The sequence below is a fragment of the Engystomops pustulosus genome, chromosome 2 (assembly GCF_040894005.1).
Source record: "Engystomops pustulosus chromosome 2, aEngPut4.maternal, whole genome shotgun sequence".
Taxonomy (NCBI): domain Eukaryota; kingdom Metazoa; phylum Chordata; class Amphibia; order Anura; family Leptodactylidae; genus Engystomops; species Engystomops pustulosus.
This window is the reverse complement of record NC_092412.1, coordinates 121,589,367-121,609,823: the sequence shown is the minus strand read 5'-3', so window position 1 is coordinate 121,609,823 and position 20,457 is coordinate 121,589,367. Positions and strand designations below refer to the sequence as shown.

The window sequence follows — 20,457 nt, the reverse complement described above, 5'->3', positions numbered from 1 at the left end:
TGTAAATGGTTATAATATTACATAACAAAAAAATAAACATATGATATAAACACAGCCCTTAAGTACATTTGTATTTATACCATAAAATACTAACAAAGTAATTAGAATATAAGGAAATGTTAGCCAGACTGATTCTGTATCCATGTGTTTTAAGATGAGATACTTTTCTACACTGTAGCAGACTATAGACAGACATGATACAGACTGGTAGTTAAGATGTTATAAGGCACACATACCCATCTTACACCTGAACATGAGCTGTCCTGGAGGCAGAAGTAGGGGGCTGCAGACAGTTGTACACATTTCCATAGCAGATGAAGCTTTTCCCTACAAATCCATGTGAAGCTGAGCTCCTGCTCCTCCTCCAGTTCCAGCAGTGAGGCAGGCACAGTGCAGGCAGCTTTGTGAGACACACATACGTACATACAGTATAGTATTGTTTTCAGTGTATTGACAGCTGTAGGATCTGCTGTGCATCACTGATTTGTGTCACACAGCCTGTGCCATTTACTGCTCTCACCAGTGCACAGCTCTTTGAATTGCCCGCTACCAGTCTATGCCACCCAAGACAATAGCTGATCCAATTTCAATGAGGAACCGTCTCAGGATTGTTTAGAGGGGTATGTCATTGTGGAATGGAGTTTTTAGCAAGTTCCCCAGCACAGCTCCTGGATACAAGGAGTATTGATGCTCCCTGGTACACAGCTCATGACTGATCAGAACACTTTTTTGCTACACATTTTACAAATCAAGGTAATGGGCAGGAAGGGTTCCTGGGAAAGGTGCCTTGCTTGAACTGAATGTACCTCCATCCTGGTCTAAGCTTCCATACAGCCAAGGGCAAAGGACACTGACCTGGATCGGCAGTCAAAGATACAGGATCCAAGGAGAAGCCCTGTTAGGACCAGAAAAGCAGTAGAACACAGACAGGTAAGGAAGGACTCCTCCTTCATTCCATTTGTAATGAATAATATCTGTGTGAGGTTCCAGCAGGGAAGAGGTTAAAGCGCTGGCCATTGTCAAGCAGTGCTATTCTGCTCTGTAGTTTGGGAAATAACCTGGTTCCCTGAAACCTGTTGTCATAGTGCTGGGGATCCAGTTCCTCTCTGCATTAAGGTCTATGTGCAGTTCCTTGCATTTTTTAATCAGGAGATGTCTTTTTTGGCCAGCTCTAACTAGGTTCTTACAAGTGTCCAGTAATTTAGATCTGATAATTTACCTCTTCACTGGCTGCAGTGAATTGAAGCATGGAGCTGTTCATCACTCTGGTAATGGAGCAGGCTTCAGATTCTGTGCCACAAGCTGCAGCCTCTCACCATGGACTGGACGAACTGTAAGCATTTTACCCTAACTTGCTCCTGCCTGTGCCCCAAAATGTATTCGGGCAATTTGACATCCATTCAGTCCTTTAGATCTATGTTGCAATGATACACCGTAGAGGATCTGAGCTCTCTGTATTAGATCTTTCAGAAATGTCTAATCATTTTTACTGTAATTGATACGTGTAAGTTGTAATATCAATGGGTTCCTCTCCATGATAATAAGAGGGCAGTAAATGGATGGCTTATTTGTTGGGAAGTATGTGCACTGCTATATCACAGTGTCTCCTAGCTTAATGCATTTGCAGGAAAATTGAAGTACCTGCATGTAAAAGGTGGACAGGGTTTATGACTATGAACATACCTTACTTGTGGGATATTCTATGATGTACACACCCTAAATGCAATTCTGAATCCTCTAATCTCAGCATCTGACCACAGTCACTGCTTAGATAATCATTTTTGCCTGTGGGATAGTCTGGATTATCTGGACTGAAAGATCATCATTAGCACATAAGAACTAAGTTGTACAGCTGTACAGCAATTCAGATCAATCACTTTAAGCATCCGTAAAAACTAACTGGGATATATTACATACTTTCCATCCCAGCTTCATTCTGGAGAAGTCTATTGTGGAAGCCTAAAATATTGGTGATGCTGCAGCTGTATTTGCCTCTAGTCGTTGAATACACCTAGACTTGTAACCGCCATTCACGTATAAGCTGATCATGATCACTGACACAGAGTAATATTGTGAATTGCATCCCTACATAAAACACTACAAATAGCATAGCAACACCAACTAGAGGGAAATCTCAGCAGAAAATACACACATTTGTATGTGCCACTGCTATATATTTCTATTGCAACAATGAAAAAAAATGTGATCTGTTTATTTGATGAAATAAGTAAATTCAGGATGTGACTATATAGACACAATTTGTGTTATTTCCTTAATTTGTGCTTAATTACTGAGTATGATTAGGTATCCTTGCATGAATAAGTTAAGACTCCTTCTCTGCTTGTGGTGTGTAGCTCTGGAAATTGCTTGGCTGTTAGCAGACGTGTTTTGATTTTTTAGTAAGGTGAAAGAATGAGTTAGGTTCACACATAGTCAATATTTTTGCAGAACAGGCACTGCCCCCCATGTCTTCTGCAATTTTCATTGTGAGGGGTCTCAGACAGCCTAGCAGGTATGTTGCAGCATGCATCTTAGCAAGAACGGTTCTCAGATGATAATGACTTCCAGTAGCTGCTGACCCAGGCCAAGTTCCAACTTGCTTCCTGTAGGTATAAAAACTACACATCTCAGTGCCAGTATATTGAGGCATCAGTTCTGTTACTCATGCTCGGTGTTGCTTCTGCTATGAGCCAAAGATGAGTCATAACATTTGGGCACAGTGGCATACTGATTAAGATGCCGCTTTATCATGATGAAAACTTTGATCAGTGAACAGTAATGTATCTCTTCAAGATGAGGCACAGCTTCCTTAGTGAGGTAGACAAAAGACTTAAGGAAGAGTCCTTGAAATCTTATAAATATCTAGATTATTTTTATTTTAGTAAAACACAGTGAGAATTGGATGCTGGGCACTGGTTATAATAACACCCAATACCCATGTAGATTAGTCGTCTAAAGTAGACGCCCAACATTTGTAAGACCCTCAACACCCTGTCAGATGTCTTGTAATAGGCAAGGTAATTCACAGACAAAATGTCGCAGCCTGGAAGAGTCATGAACAATTTTCAGATTTTATTCATCAGACTATATCTATGGAGTAACAAGTAGACTTAAAAACCATAGTGCTACCAATCTGAGCAATCGAAAGTTTTCAAAGAATGTACTTCAAAGTTCAGAAAAATATAAGCTATGTATAATGCATAAGAAATTAACTAGTGTGTGCTCTTGTAATGACCATATAGGACTACACTGTGCACTCATACTGGCAGTATCACACTTCATCAATCATCCACAGCCTAAACATACTTTCCATTAGGAAATCATTTCTAGCTTTTTTTTTAAGCTAGACATTTTTGTATATGTAACAAAAGAAGACACACATTGATAATACAATTAGAAAACCAGCCTTGAAGTGGTGAAATAATTGAATGGATCACTGGTTGAGAATATGTGTTACATAGATGTAAATGTATACAAGAACTCTGTGAATTCATGGATTGATTTACTGTGGGCAGGGGAAATGGAAACAGGGATTTTATTAGTACATTGTGATATTTCAATTTTGATATGTTACAATCTTACCCTTCAGGATTGAAGCTATAATTCATTTTGTGAGTGACATTTTTCCTATAAATATTAATGAAAGTATACTGTGTAACTTGTACATATATCTACATGCGTCATGTAACTCTCTACAGGTGATAAATGCCTTTACGTATATGAAAACCATCTAGTTTTCCATTTGTGAATTTCGCCAACTGGGGACTAATAAACGGTTATCTTATTTTAAGGATTATCTTTATATATTTGTTGATTTTTGCATACATGCTAAATAAAAAAAATTCTGCATATTTTATTATATATATTTCCAACTTCTGCAATCCATGTTTCGACCCTGATGACCTCTTTTTTTTGTTTGTTATGCTTTGATTCCATGTTATGGTCACTCACACTAGTTTGTCCTGATGCCTTTGTATTTTTTGTTCTTTCTAAAGGATGACATTTGAAGGTCATTTTGAAATTGTTCTCAGCCCGGACAGTTCTTGCTGCTCGCATTGTATTTTGTCTCTTCATCTGCTTCTTGTCTGAATTTTTATCACACAATGTGATTCTTTTATTTTTAGAGTTCAGAGCATAGAGTAGAGATATGGTTTGCAGTCAATGACATAAAATGTGTCAGAGGATTTTTTTGTAGATTTTAAAGTGGAACATTTGAATAAAAAGAGATAATAACTAAGATAGAAGATAAAGAAGTGTTCTCACTTTATGGAACTCAAAACAATATATATTATTTATTTTTCCAAAACGCTAATTCAAAGCTAAATACCTTGAAAGTTTGAGGTCAAATAATTTTGGTTTATAGTGTCATATGTTAGATCTAAAAAAAAACAAAACAAAATGAAACAAAAACATCAGTTTTGGATTGGCTTCATTTGACTATTACAGCAAAATATAGAAAGCTGCCGATACTTACAGTGATATTCCCTAGAAGTAGAAAAAAGATACAAATAAACCTAGACCAGGTGGAATACATGAGAGAAATACTTCCCCTTTTTGTAATAATATTTGAGTTGTACTTGCTGTAAGTTTTTTTTATAAATATTGAGGTAAGGAAGAACATATGTTCAACCAATCGTAAAACCATTCTGTACATGAAAACATTATAAAAAGCAAAATGTAAAAGCACAAATTGTTTCTGTAGGACTTGATAGTATTTTTCTTACTACTTTACTTACTTTTTCTTTGCGATAAATGCCGTGCTTGTCATGGAAGAGGACAAGAAATTGGTGGTCTTCTTTGGCCTTCCTATCTCATTCATTAGTTTGCTCATATAGTCAGCAAGAGGACCTATCATACTGTAAAAGCAGTCAATAGTGTTGTGCCTATGATTTTCACAACTTCTTCAGGTTAGTACCCAGCGTAGTTAGTGTACCCCTTGATTTTGGGATCTTTATCCATATTGACACATTAAATGGGGCATTTATACATTTTGGCACAGGGTCCATGTTTTGGCGCACAAATTGTGCTATAAATGACACTGGGATGTTAGATTGTGTCGCAAGGGGTTATTGAATCAGCACACAACCAAAAAGGTTTAGAACTATCTCCCTATTTATGATGGTGAAATAGAACTCCCTAGGCCAGGGAATGTGTCAGATTCCAAAGCAGCGCCCAAATTGAGAGCCCAAAAAACAAAATATTTGTGAGTGTTGAAAAAGCACCAATATTGTGGAGCCAACACTTCATAAATAAGGCAAAGGGGAAAAAAAATAGTTTTCTGTCGGAAAGTCAATATGAATTTCCCCATGGTCTCTGCTCTAGGAAGCACATTGTTTTAAAAGCTTGTTCTACAAATATGTCATATAAGCATTGTGTATGAATGTAGTCTCAAAGTTACACTGAACGTGGTACACAGCTGAGATTTCTTTACACAACTGTATGGAAGTTCTCAGATTTGGAAATATGTGAAGTATAGAAGAGATCACAGTGGCAGACATATTTATGGATTTCCAGTTGTTATTTCCATTGATGAAAACTTCAGCAGGTTGTAACAATGTAACCTGTTATATGCTTGTTAAGTGTTAGAGTATTATAATGAACACGTTGCACATTATGTAGTTGAATGATCTTTTAAAATAATAATAATCTTTCTTTATATAGCGCCATCAAATTCCGTGGCGCTTTACAAATCATTTTTGTAGGTTGCTAAAGAAAATGTATGGAATGCAAATATATTGAGCCCTATTTGAATGTAGTCACATTTTTCACATGCCATTTATAGAAAACTAATTTAAGCAGAATGAACCAAGCTTTATGCATGACTGTATGCAACTTGCGACATCTATGATGAGAACATTTGTCAGGTACTTATAGAGCCATGATTGGTTTGAAAAGCTTATATAGAACCACGGTATGCATTTGACAGCTATTTTTCTCTTATTCAGTGATATTGATGGTGGTGGATTGGCTCAATACTTTTATATCATAAAATGATTATTTTCTTAATTGAAAAGTGGATAAGACACTCTCGGGGCATTCATCAGTGGCTTTGTGTTTTTGGTGCACACATCTGCGGTAATTTACACTTGGGTGTTAGATTTTGGCACAAGGGGTTAATAGTTTGGCAGAGGACCTATCTCCAGGGTTGAAATTTTTGAATTTTCTTTCATGGGACAATTCCTTTAAAGGAAATCTACCATCAAAATAAAGCATGATAAACCAGGGCCACTTACTTATAGATACAGACACTGTGACTGGGGTAATCTTCTTATATTTGTTATCCATGACCTCCTTCCTTCTAAAATCAACTTTTACAATTACGCTAAGGAGTCTGAAGGGCTTTTAGGGGGATGTTGCTAGAGAATGATGTAGCTTCACAGGGTGTTACACTTTTTCCCCCTCCCTCAGCACCTTCCCTCTCCCTTTGCCTGTTGTAATAGCACTGCAGTACAGGAAGTTTACGCATAGGATAACGGCCTGCAAATCTGCAGCATGGAGGGGCTCTGGGAACCGCCTTAGCCTCATTAGACTACTTTTAAAAGTTGATTAAGAAGTAAGGAAGCCATGGATAACAAGTGCAATAGATTACCACAGTCACAATAACCCCTATCAAGCTTCCATAGAAGAGCACAAATATGCCTCAATCGATAAGTAAATCAGTACCAGTCACAATGCCTGGATCTATGAATAAGTGTCTCTGGTTTATCATGCTAGATTTTGATGGTGGATTTTATGATAGTACTGGGCTGAAAGGCTTTTACAATAAAAAGTATACATTTTAATATTCATTGCAGATGCAGCACCTTATTATCCTTAATTCACGCTCTGTTTGAGCTCACAAGAATATCAGGTTACTGTGCCCCTGCAACAATGTACCACTCTGAATGAAATTTATGGCAAGCAGCGTTTCTGCATATACAGAAAAAATGTAGTTTTATGTGTCTGAATAACCTGTGTATAAGGTGACAGTTCTTAGTTCTTAGTATACAGCAACTTTAGTATCTGGAACCCTTTCCTTGAATCTCTCTTGCATTTTATCTCCTTATCACCTCTGAGTTTTCTGCAACCATGAAAACATAGAGACTATCTGATCTTATTTGCATACGCCAGAAACATCTATTAATTGCAACACAATTGAGGGAAAATTGTGAAAAAAATGCATTTCTGAAAATTTGTTGTTACATTTTAAATTTACTCTATTTACCAGCATATTTTTCTTGATAAAGTTATTTTTTTTACTTTTAATAAAAGTAAAAAGGCATCCGGTTCCCTCGCCCAATCACCTCCAATAGCCTCCAACAGTAAGTCCTTGTGACCTCAACTCCACAACCACATAAAGCAACACAAGAGGGGTCAGCGGCACTTGTAGTGAACCACACTGGTATAGTATAATGAAGGCTTAACCACACTGGTATAGTATAATGAAGGCTTAACCACACTGGTATAGTATAATGAACCACACTGGTATAGTATAATGAAGGCTTAACCACACTGGTATAGTATAATGAAGGCTTAACCACACTGGTATAGTATAATGAAGGCTTAACCACACTGGTATAGTATAATGAAGGCTTAACCACACTGGTATAGTATAATGAAGGCTTAACCACACTGGTATAGTATAATGAAGGCTTAACCACACTGGTATAGTATAATCAAGGCTTAACCACACTGGTATAGTATAATGAAGGCTTGTCTTTTATTTCAGCTTCGGTGCATCACAAACAATAATAATAATAAACATAGAGTGCCGCGTTTCGACACTAGCATGTCTTAGTCATGATATTTACTTTTGTAATATGAAAACACTTCACAAAAAAATGTTCAATTTTTCATGTTACCACATTTTAAGGCCCCTAATAGTTGTATTTTTCACCTTATGGGACTGTGTTTGGCCTTTTGTCGGACAAGTTTTTGTTTTAATTTGTACTATTTTTATTGATTTTTATTACTCAGGAAAATATGTGATACAAATAAAGGCCAAAAATGAGAATTCCTAATGTGTGTGGTTGTTTTCTTTTTTTTTCACTATTTTTAATATAGTTTTTAAAAATAATTTTGTTTCATTTTTTTAAACTAGTTTAAAATTAATTTTACTTTTTAATTTAACTTTTATTTTTACAGCTTTATTAAGTCTCAATTTGGGACTTAACACATGATCATTGATTGCTTGTAGTATACACTGCACTGTTAGTTATATACCCAGAGAGCCCATTAGACCCTGCCCTGGAAAGTTTTTATATAGAAATCTCCAGACATTTTATTTTTCATCATTGGGGTTTCGCTTCTCTCTTATCTAGACTACATAATTGTTGGAGCAGTGCAAATCTCTACTGGAATCAAGACTTCTTAGCTCAGTGAGTTTTGCTCAGTGAATGAAAACTCCCAGCCTCAAATGCCTCACTAGAGGGCATTTATCAAGACTAGCAATTCTCAAGACTTTATAACCTCTTACCACTGTGTAGTGTGCACCTAATATATGAGGAGGCACAGGCCCTATCATTTATTTGGTGCACAGATACCAATTACTCCAACTGAAATTCATTGTTAAATTGGGCAAAGCACAGTTAACTGGGGGGGGGGCTTTTCTCTGGCTATTTTCCAATAATAAATGACCCCCTACTGAGATTTGCAATTAAGATCACAAGTTATAATTAGAGATGAGCGAACACTAAAATGCTCGGGTACTCGTTATTCGAGACGAACTTTTCCCGATGCTCGAGTGCTCGTCTCGAATAACGAACCCCATTGAAGTCAATGGGAGACTCGAGCATTTTTCAAGGGGACCAAGGCTCTGCACAGGGAAGCTTGGCCAAACACCTGGGAACCTCAGAAAAGGATGGAAACACCACGGAAATGGACAGGAAACAGCAGGGGCAGCATGCATGGATGCCTCTGAGGCTGCATAATCGCACCATTATGCCAAAATTATGGGCAACAGCATGGCCATGACAGAGTGACAGAATGAAGCTAGATAGCATCTAAAACATCCAATAATTGACCCTGACACTATAGGGGACGGCATGCAGAGGCAGCGGCAGCAGGCTAGAGAGTGGCATGGCGACATACCCTAAATGGACTCAGGCTTCAAACCAATGGGTGGCAGAGAGGAACCAAAGGAGGTGAGCAAGAAGCGCTCAAATAATATCGGTACATGATAAAAGTTTGCCAGTATATTTTGTGGATTACACAGCAGGGTGGCGACAAAGTTAACATGGAAGCCATGAAAACAACCCAAAATTCTGCCTGACACAGCTCGTTTGATAAGGGGACCATGTATGGAGGCAGTGAACTAGTAGTAGATTAAAGGTGCTGCAGTTAAAACTATGTTAGTTGGATCTTGGCATGGAGCTGGCGCTCCGCTGCCAGGCGAGCTTTCGCCAATCCAAGCCCCTGTCTCTAGGCTACTCCCCAAACAGCACTTCTAAGAACCTTTTGTATAAGATCAAGTGTAGTAGCGTTCTTATAAGTTTAGGATATGCCGGGTGAGGGGAATGTAAACAGATGCGCAAGAAGCGCTGAAATAATATCCCTAAATGGTAAAAGTTTGCAAGTATATTTTGGGGATTACACAGCAGGGTGGCGACAAAGTTAACAACTTTGATGTGGAATGCCCTGTAATAGCTCTTGGGCGGTGTGCCTTTTATCGCCTAGGCTCAGCAGTTTCAGCACCGCCTGCTGTCGCTTAGCGACGGCACTGCTGCTGTGCCTAGAGCTACCGACTGATGGCGCCATGCCCACGGATGGTAATTCGGAGGAGGAGGAGGTGGAGGAGGGGTGGGAGGAGGTATAGTAGGCCTTTGAGACCTGGACCGAGGTAGGCCCCGCAATTCTCTGCGTCGGCAGTATATGACCAGCCCCAGGGTCAGACTCGGTCCCAGCCTGCACCAAGTTAAGTGTAGTAGCGTTCTTATAAGTTTGGGATATGGCGGGTGAGGGGAATGTAAACAGATGCGCAAGAAGCGCATGATGCGCATGGAGCTGGCGTTCCGCTGCCAGGCGAGCTTTCGCCAATCCAAGCCCCTGTCTCTAGGCTACTCCCCAAACAGCACTTCTAAGAACCTTTTGTATAAGATCAAGTGTAGTAGCGTTCTTATAAGTTTAGGATATGCCGGGTGAGGGGAATGTAAACAGATGCGCAAGAAGCGCTGAAATAATATCCCTAAATGGTAAAAGTTTGCCAGTATATTTTGGGGATTACACAGCAGGGTGGTGACAAAGTTAACAACTTTGATGTGGAATCCATGAAAACAACCCAAATTTCTGCCTGACACACCTCGTTTGATAAAGGGACGATGTATGGAGGCAGCTATATGGACGACTTTTGGAGGTAGCAATGGAGACAACGTGTGGAGGCTGCTATGGAGACAATTTAATTTGGATAGTGCATGTATGTGGCAGTCCCAAACATTTTTCAAACCAGAGGAGCAGGTAGGTGGCCCTCCAGTAAAATGGGATAGATTGAGTGCCTGTATGTGGCAGTCCCAAAAATGTTTCAAACCAGAGGAGCAGGTAGGTGGCCCTCCAGTAAAATGGAATAGATTGAGTGCCTGTATGTGGCAGTCCCAAAAATTGTTCAAACCAGAGGAGCAGGTAGGTGGCCCTGCAGTAAAATGGAATAGATTGAGTGCCTGTATGTGGCAGTCCCAAAAATTGTTCAAACCAGAGGAGCAGGTAGGTGGCCCTGCAGTAAAATGGAATAGATTGAGTGCCTGTATGTGGCAGTCCCAAAAATTGTTCAAACCAGAGGAGCAGGTAGGTGGCCCTGCAGTAAAATGGAATAGATTGAGTGCCTGTATGTGGCAGTCCCAAAAATTGTTCAAACCAGAGGAGCAGGTAGGTGGCCCTGCAGTAAAATGGAATAGATTGAGTGCCTGTATGTGGCAGTCCCAAAAATGTTTCAAACCAGAGGAGCAGGTAGGTGGCCCTCCAGTAAAATGGAATAGATTGAGTGCCTGTATGTGGCAGTCCCAAAAATTGTTCAAACCAGAGGAGCAGGTAGGTGGCCCTGCAGTAAAATGGAATAGATTGAGTGCCTGTATGTGGCAGTCCCAAAAATTGTTCAAACCAGAGGAGCAGGTAGGTGGCCCTGCAGTAAAATGGAATAGATTGAGTGCCTGTATGTGGCAGTCCCAAAAATTGTTCAAACCAGAGGAGCAGGTAGGTGGCCCTGCAGTAAAATGGAATAGATTGAGTGCCTGTATGTGGCAGTCCCAAAAATTGTTCAAACCAGAGGAGCAGGTAGGTGGCCCTGCAGTAAAATGGAATAGATTGAGTGCCTGTATGTGGCAGTCCCAAAAATTGTTCAAACCAGAGGAGCAGGTAGGTGGCCCTGCAGTAAAATGGAATAGATTGAGTGCCTGTATGTGGCAGTCCCAAAAATGTTTCAAACCAGAGGAGCAGGTAGGTGGCCCTCCAGTAAAATGGAATAGATTGAGTGCCTGTATGTGGCAGTCCCAAAAATTGTTCAAACCAGAGGAGCAGGTAGGTGGCCCTGCAGTAAAATGGAATAGATTGAGTGCCTGTATGTGGCAGTCCCAAAAATGTTTCAAACCAGAGGAGCAGGTAGGTGGCCCTCCAGTAAAATGGAATAGATTGAGTGCCTGTATGTGGCAGTCCCAAAAATTGTTCAAACCAGAGGAGCAGGTAGGTGGCCCTGCAGTAAAATGGAATAGATTGAGTGCCTGTATGTGGCAGTCCCAAAAATGTTTCAAACCAGAGGAGCAGGTAGGTGGCCCTCCAGTAAAATGGAATAGATTGAGTGCCTGTATGTGGCAGTCCCAAAAATTGTTCAAACCAGAGGAGCAGGTAGGTGGCCCTGCAGTAAAATGGAATAGATTGAGTGCCTGTATGTGGCAGTCCCAAAAATTTTTTAAAACAGAGGACCGGGTAGGTGGCCCTCCAGAAAAATGGAATAGATTGAGTGCCTGTATGTGGCACTCACAAAAATTGTTTCAAACAGAGGACCGGGTAGGTGGCCCTCCAGAAAAATTAAATGCATGAAGTACTATAGCAAGAGCCAGTGGGCCCTGTCAAAAAATAGCCATTTTCCTCTGCTTTACTGTACAAAGAGGAGGAGAAGGAGGAAAATGAGGAGGAGGAGGAGGAGTGGATCAATTATTCAGGTTGAGCTTCCTTCACCTGGTGGAGATTGGAAATTCTGAGAAATCCAGCCTTTATTCATTTTAATAAGCGTCAGCCTGTCAGCGCTGTCAGTCGACAGGCGTGTACGCTTATCGGTGATGATGCCACCAGCTGCACTGAAAACCCGCTCGGACAAGACGCTAGCGGCAGGGCAGGCAAGAACCTCCAAGGCGTACAGCGCCAGTTCGTGCCACATGTCCAGCTTTGAAACCCAGTAGTTGTAGGGAGCTGTGTGATCATTTAGGACGATGGTATGGTCAGCTACGTACTCCCTCACCATCTTTCTGTAAAGATCAGCCCTACTCTGCCGAGACTGGGGACAGGTGACAGTGTCTTGCTGGGGTGACATAAAGCTGGCAAAAGCCTTGTAAAGCGTACCCTTGCCAGTGCTGGACAAGCTGCCTGCTCGCCTACTCTCCCTCGCTACTTGTCCCGCAGAACTACGCACTCTGCCGCTAGCGCTGTCAGAAGGGAAATACTGTTTCAGCTTGTGCACCAGGGCCTGCTGGTATTCATGCATTCTCACACTCCTTTCCTCTCCAGGGATGAGAGTGGGAAGATTTTGCTTGTACCGTGGGTCCAGGAGAGTGAACACCCAGTAATCGGTGCTGGAATAAATTCTTTGAACGCGAGGGTCACGGGATAGGCAGCCTAGCATGAAATCTACCATATGCGCCAGAGTACCAACGCGTAAGAATTCACTCCCCTCACTGGCCTGACTGTCCATTTCCTCCTCCTCCAACTCCTCCAACTCCTCTTCTTCTGCCCATACACGCTGAACAGTGAAGGACTCAACAATGGTCCCCTCTTGTGTCTCGCCAACATTCTCCTCCTCTTCCTCCTCATCCTCCTCCACCTCCACCTCCTCCGATATGCGCTGAGAAACAGACCTCAGGGTGCTTTGGCTATCAACAAGGGAATATTCTTCCCCCGTCTCTTGTGACGAGCGCAAAGCTTCCGACTTCATGCTGACCAGAGAGTTTTTCAACAGGCCAAGCAGCGGGATGGTGAGGCTGATGATGGCGGCATCGCCACTGACCATCTGTGTTGACTCCTCAAAGTTACTCAGCACCTGACAGATATCAGACATCCACGTCCACTCCTCATTGTAGACTTGAGGAAGCTGACTGACCTGACTACCAGTTCTGGTGGAAGTTGACATCTGGCAGTCTACAATCGCTCTGCGCTGCTGGTAAACTCTGGATAACATGGTCAGTGTTGAATTCCACCTCGTGGGCACGTCGCACAACAGTCGGTGAGCGGGCAGTTGGAGGCGGCGCTGCGCTGCCCTGAGAGTGGCAGCATCTGGGCTGGACTTCCTGAAATGCGCACAGATGCGGCGCACCTTCGTGAGCAAATCAGACAGATTGGGGTATGTCTTGAGGAAACGCTGCACTATCAGATTTAACACATGGGCCAGGCATGGCACATGTGTCAGTCTGCCGAGTTGCAGAGCCGCCACCAGGTTACGGCCGTTGTCACACACAACCATTCCCGGCTTGAGGTTCAGCGGTGCCAGCCACAGATCAGTCTGCGCCGTGATGCCCTGTAATAGCTCTTGGGCGGTGTGCCTTTTGTCGCCTAGGCTCAGCAGTTTGAGCACCGCCTGCTGTCGCTTAGCGACGGCACTGCTGCTGTGCCTAGAGCTACCGACTGATGGCGCCGTGCCCACGGATGGTAGTTCGGAGGAGGAGGTGGAGGAGGGGTGGGAGGAGGAGGAGGCATAGTAGGCCTGAAACACCTGGACCGAGGTAGGCCCCGCAATCCTCGGCGTCGGCAGTATATGAGCAGCCCCAGGGTCAGACTCGGTCCCAGCCTCCACCAAGTTAACCCAATGTGCCGTCAGCGATATATAGTGGCCCTGCCCGGCAGCACTCGTCCACGTGTCCGTGGTCAGGTGGACCTTGTCAGAAACGGCGTTGGTCAGGGCACGGATGATGTTGTCTGACACGTGCTGGTGCAGGGCTGGGACGGCACATCGGGAAAAGTAGTGGCGGCTGGGGACCGAATACCGAGGGGCGGCCGCCGCCATGAGGTTGCGAAAGGCCTCGGTCTCTACTAGCCTATAGGGCAGCATCTCCAGGCTAAGCAATCTGGAGATGTGCACATTAAGGGCTTGGGCGTGCGGGTGGGTTGCACTATATTTGCGTTTCCGCTCCAGCGTCTGGGGTATGGAGAGCTGAACGCTGGTGGATGCTGTGGAGGATCGTGGAGGCGACGATGGGGTTTTTGTGCCAGGGTCCTGGGCAGGGGGCTGACTAGCAGCTGACACAGGGGAAGGAGCAGTGGTGTGCACGGCCGGAGGTGAACGGGCTTGTTGCCACTGAGTGGGGTGCTTAGCATTCATATGCCTGCGCATACTGGTGGTAGTTAAGCTAGTAGTGGTGGAACCCCTGCTGAGCCTGGTTTGGCAAATGTTGCACACCACAGTCCGTCGGTCATCCGGTGTTTCCTTAAAGAACCTCCACACTTCTGAAGATCTAGCCCTCGCCGCAAGAGCCCTCACCACGGGAGCTTCACTAGTTGACAGTGGCGCTGATGCACCAGCTCTGGCCCTGCCTCTCCGTCTGGCCCCACCACTGCCTCTTCCAACCTGTTCAGGTCGAGGACTCTCCTCCGTCTCAGAAGCACTGTGTTCACCCGGCCTCTCAACCCAGCTTGGGTCTGTCACCTCATCATCCTCCGATCCCTCAGTCTGCTCCCCCCTCGGACTTCCTGCCCTGACAACAACTTCCCCACTGTCTGACAACCGTGTCTCCTCATCGTCGGACACCTCTTTACACACTTCCACTACGTCAAGAAGGTCATCATCACCCACAGACTGTGACTGGTGGAAAACCTGGGCATCGGAAAATTGCTCAGCAGCAACCGGACAAGTGGTTTGTGACTGTGGGAAGGGTCCAGAAAACAGTTCCTCAGAGTATGCCGGTTCAAATGCCAAATTTTCCTGGGAGGGGGCAGACTGGGGGGGAGGAGGCTGAGGTGCAGGAGCTGGAGGAGTGGCGATTTCGGTGACATGGGTGGACTGCGTGGAAGACTGACTGGTGGTGGACAAATTGCTCGAAGCATTGTCAGCAATCCACGACATCACCTGTTCGCACTGTTCTGGCCTCAACAGTGCTCTACCACGAGTCCCAGTAACTTCAGACATGAACCTAGGGAGTGTAGCTCTGCGGCGTTCCCCTGCTCCCTCATCAGCAGGTGGTGTCTCACCCCGCCCAGGACCACGGCCTCTGACCCCTGCAGTAGTTGGACGCCCACGTCCCCGCCCTCGTCCTCTACCCCTAGCCCTCGGGTTAAACATTTTTAAAATGAGAGTTATAACTTTATTTTTTTTTTTACTTTTTTTTGTTTTTTTTTGTGTTTTTTTTTTTTTTTTTGTGTTTTTTGTTTTTTTTTGAGTTTTTAAAACCAAACAATGCTATCCTATTGCTATGGCTATTTTCTAGCCAAGTATCAAAGGAAGCACAGTACTATGCCAGATGAGATGACACTGAGTTATTGCCTAATAGAAATCCAACCCCTACTGAATTTTGCCACTTCGGCCTTTGCTATGGATATGTGCGCCACTAAGCGCAGAACACAGCGGTTGCAAGTCCCACTACAAATTGCTCAGAATTGGCAAGTACATGCACTGCAGAAACTACAGCCACCAGCAGATCAACCAGAAATCAAATATATAGAACGCTACTGTAGGCTTCAAGAAGCTGTTTGTATTCTCCTATGGCTATTTTCTAGCCAAGTATCAAAGGAAGCACAGTACTATGCCAGATGAGATGACACTGAGTTATTGCCTAATAGAAATCCAACCCCTACTGAATTTTGCCACTTCAGCCTTTGCTATGGATATGTGCGCCACTAAGCGCAGAACACAGCGGTCGCAAGTCTCACTACAAATTGCTCAGAATTGGCAAGTACATGCACTGCAGAAACTACAGCCACCAGCAGATCAACCAGAAATCAAATATATAGAACGCTACTGTAGGCTTCAAGAAGCTGTTTGTATTCTCCTATGGCTATTTTCTAGCCAAGTATCAAAGGAAGCACAGTACTATGCCAGATGAGATGACACTGAGTTATTGCCTAATAGAAATCCAACCCCTACTGAATTTTGCCACTTCAGCCTTTGCTATGGATATGTGCGCCACTAAGCGCAGAACACAGCGGTCGCAAGTCTCACTACAAATTGCTCAGAATTGGCAAGTACATGCACTGCAGAAACTACAGCCACCAGCAGATCAACCAGAAATCAAATATATAGAACGCTACTGTAGGCTTCAAGAAGCTGTTTGTATTCTCCTATGGCTATTTTCTAGCCAAGTATCAAAGGAAGCACAGTACTATGCCAGATGAGATGACACTGAGTTATTGCCTAATAGAAATCCAACCCCTACTGAATTTTCCCACTTCGGTCTTTGCTATGGATATGTGTGCCACTAAGAGCTAAACACAACGGTAGCAAGTCCCCCTGCTAATTCCTCACAAAATGGTAAAATATGCAAATTAAAATAAAAAAAGTAGAACGTTATTGTAGCCCTAAGAAGGGCTGTTGGGTTCTTTGAGAATCACTCCTGCCTAACAGTAAGCTAATAGAACACCCTAACGCTTTCCCTGACCAGCAGCAGCTCTCTCCCTAGCGGCATCCAGACACAGAATGATCCGAGCAGCGCGGGCAGCGGCTAGTCTATCCCAGGGTCACCTGATCTGGCCAGCCAACCACTGCTATCGACGTGTAAGGGTACCACGTCATGCTGGGTGGAGTGCAGAGTCTCCTGGCTTGTGATTGGCTCTGTTTCTGGCCGCCAAAAAGCAAAACGGCGGGAGCTGCCATTTTCTCGAGCGGGCGAAGTATTCGTCCGAGTAACGAGTAGTTTCGAGTACCCTAATGCTCGACCGAGCATCAAGCTCGGACGAGCATGTTCGCTCATCTCTAGTTATAATGCATTATTAGGAACATGGTAACTTCTCCAAGATGAGCAGTGCTCTTTAAAAATGTTACAGTTAATATATTGCAATACCAAATTTAAACACATTTTTAGAAATATTTAAGTAAATCAATTATCTTAAGACTTTTAAATTCAGATTTGTTGAAGATGGTATTGTCATAACCCCTTGCCACAAACTGACATAATAGTATTTTTGCTTACTGTAAGGGGTGTAAGGAGAGTGTTTACAAGTATTTTGCAGCAAACCAAAATCGTTGACACCTGTTACTGGTGCTGGCTCTGATCCCAAGTGTTAACCCTTTACATGCTGATGGCAGATCTGTTACAATGAGAGGATCAATCATACCATCTAGGGTTAAAATACGCTGGGTAGTTTAAAAAAGTTGAAAAAAACACCTAATTTCCCTAGAACTGATATGAAAATAAGCAATACAAATCATTACCGGTTTAGGTATCAGCATGTTCCAAAAGTCCCAATCTATCAAAAATTGTGATCAAAAGATCATACAGCCCCACAAATGGTATGAATGTAAATGTCATCACATCCAAAAAAAATACACCTAAAAACAGCTCCATGTTAGAATGAAAAAGTTATTAGCATCAGAATGAAAATGAAGAAATTTATTTTTGTACAAAAGGTTTTTATTTTTCTAAAACCTAATAAACCCTATATAACTTTGGTATCCTCATAATTATACTGACCCAAAGAATAATATTTTTTTCCTGTTGGGAAGCACAGGTTGTTACAGAGAAAACAAGCCTTTATAAAACTCTGTACCTGTAAAAATAGAAAAGTTATGGATTTTTAAAATACGGGAGCAAAGAACTTGAAATGCAAAAACTAAAAAGGGCATCAGCTGGAATGGGTTAAATCAGCACATTTTCTTTGCTTCCCATTCATTAAGATTTAGATTTTTTCATTCACAGTTTATGTGTTCCATTAAAACAATGAGCATCAGCCAAAAGTAACATCATTTTCTTCATATATTTATATAATATACACAAGTCATGGTGTGTAAACAGCTCTTAGGATTCAACTACAACTTAATCGGAAAAATCCCTAGGTTTGAACTCACCCTCTTTTGCTTACTGGTCCCACCTGCAGGCAATACTGAGCATGAGAGTCCTTGGAGACTGTTTGGATGATGGAGCTTTCCTACCACTAAGGCTACATTCACACGAACGTATGGGAGACGTATATACGGCTGACACATACGGCGTATATACGTCCCCCATACGCGGCAATGGATGCACGGCACCCTGTGGGAGAGGTACGGTGCTGCACACATGTCCTATCATTCGCAGGAATAAGGTGCCGTGAGCCATATATTAATATAGAGAGGGTCACCGCTCACCCCCCTCCTCCTCTCCCCAGCGCCGATACTACGGTACGGCAGGCATACATCGTGTGAATGTAGCCTAACACTTATTAAGGAATGGTTCTCACACTCATCAGTAGATTCCCTCACATATTCCCTCACATATTCCCTCACAATTGGTTGAAATTGAAGCATTGTTCTGGCCCATCTAGATGTATCACCTTAAATGAGATTACCATATATACTCGAGTATAAGCCTAGTTTTTCAGCACAAAAAAATGTGCTGAAAACCCAAACTCGGCTTATACTCGAGTAAAAAATATAGGTTTTACCAGGTTTTTGTGGTAAAATTAGGGGCCTCGGCTTATACTTGGGTCGGCTTATACTCGAGTATATATACGGTAGTTATAAATTGGCGAGTAGGATGCTTAAATATCTTACTGATGCCGGGGGTGACAATGCAGTAAAGGGTCCCTCCTACGTAACTGGTGGAACTGCCCACTTAGCTGCCCTTTTTGTGAGTCAGTCAAATCTGTAAGTCTTTGCCCCAGTGCACCTCCTCTGAATGAGCAAGTTTTATGTCTAAATCTCATCCCGTCTTCCTGGAAAGGGAAATACAATAAACCTTTATGGTTACAGTTTATACTAGAAGCAAAATCTCTTATTCCACTACTTCATCTCCAACACCCTCACAATGGGTGAATAGAATCTCAGAACTATGCTGTTTGGAAGCAGTCTGTGTGCTAAGTAATCATCATTACCCGAAATTCCTTAAAACCTGGTCTCTCTGGCTAGATACCCTTGGTCACCAGGACCCAACCTCACCATTTATTCATCTCTTGAGGACATACCTCTACATCTTTCCCATCCTCTTAAATCTCTAAACATGTCCTATCCTCACTCCTTATGGGGTTTGTTTCTCCCATACCTTTCTAGGAGTTATCTAGGTTATCCTGTTGTGCAATCACAATACTGGATGTTACTGCACTAGATACATCCAGAATCTTATTGTTACAGTTCTTGTACTATTGTTCTACTGTATTACTATTGTATTAGTAATTTCTTAATTTTATTATTATATCTATGTGTAGAAGTAATCTCATCACCCTCGTGATGCCAAGATAATACTTTTATGACTTTATATAGAAATCTGTTTGAATAAATACTATACCGTGCTGTTTTCCTATGTTTTGTTTTTTATAAAGTGCTAAAAATTTAATAAAAAGATATTGGAAAACAAAACAACTACAACTTCAATCTTGAACTATTTATTAATGATATATATCCTATACGTTCTGCATTATAATGTACAATTTTTTAAAATAAACTTGATATTATTTATAGATTTATAAATTATAATTATATGTTATTATTCATAAATGTGATCAGGGCATTGCAATGACCACTATAAAACATTGATTTTGTTGAACATAGGACACTTTATAAAAAGTTCGGAAGTATGCTTTAGGTCATTGTCCATTTGGAAGACACATTTGCGCCCAGCTTTAACTTCGTGACTGATGTCTTGAGAAGTATTTGGTATTCTTTGTTCTTTCCTCATAATGCCATCTATTTTGTGAAGGGCGCCCAATTCAAGCAAAACAACCCTATGATATCATCCTGTGACCCTCACAGTTGAGATGGTGTTTTCAGGCTTGCAAGCATCTTCCTTTTCCTTCAAACGTAATGATGGTCACTATGGCTGAACAGTTCAATTTTGGTTTCAACTGACCACAGGACATTTTTCTAAAATGTAAGATTTTTGTGCCTTTGTGCATTTAAAACATTAAAGGGGTTGTCAGAGGGTTTAAAAAATATATAGGTGGCTAGCGGGGGGCTGTAAAAACAACCTAATCTTTTCCTAACCTAACCTTTTCCGCCGTCCGTCGGTGCTCCTGTTTGATTACTGAGGCAGGTATACTCCGTAATGACAACATCTGCAATGTGTTCTTCACACATATTGTTCTTCACATACTATTGTGAAGAACACTGTTCGGCACGCGTGTCTTTGGATAAGTTAGCAGATGTACGGAAAATCTGCCTTGTGT

The 20,457-nt window shown here is 42.3% G+C and overlaps 1 protein-coding gene across 4 annotated transcripts in view; it reads left to right on the top strand.

Annotated features, from left to right (window-relative positions):
* Nucleotides 1-328: 328 nt before the first annotated feature.
* Nucleotides 329-20,457, top strand: part of CALN1 (calneuron 1) — a 255,062-nt gene continuing 234,933 nt past the window's right edge. Inside the window, exon 1 of one of the 4 annotated variants that reach the window (XM_072136198.1) lies at nt 329-930. Coding sequence is in view for 2 of the 4 variants with exons in the window: in XM_072136197.1 (XP_071992298.1) it covers nt 1,248-1,333 (86 nt within the window). In the remaining 2 variants the exon portion in view is untranslated. Of the gene's footprint in view, nt 931-1,039; nt 1,334-2,511; nt 2,606-20,457 lie in introns of those variants that run through there. The other 3 variants (XM_072136197.1, XM_072136196.1, XM_072136200.1) reach the window with 3 other exon arrangements.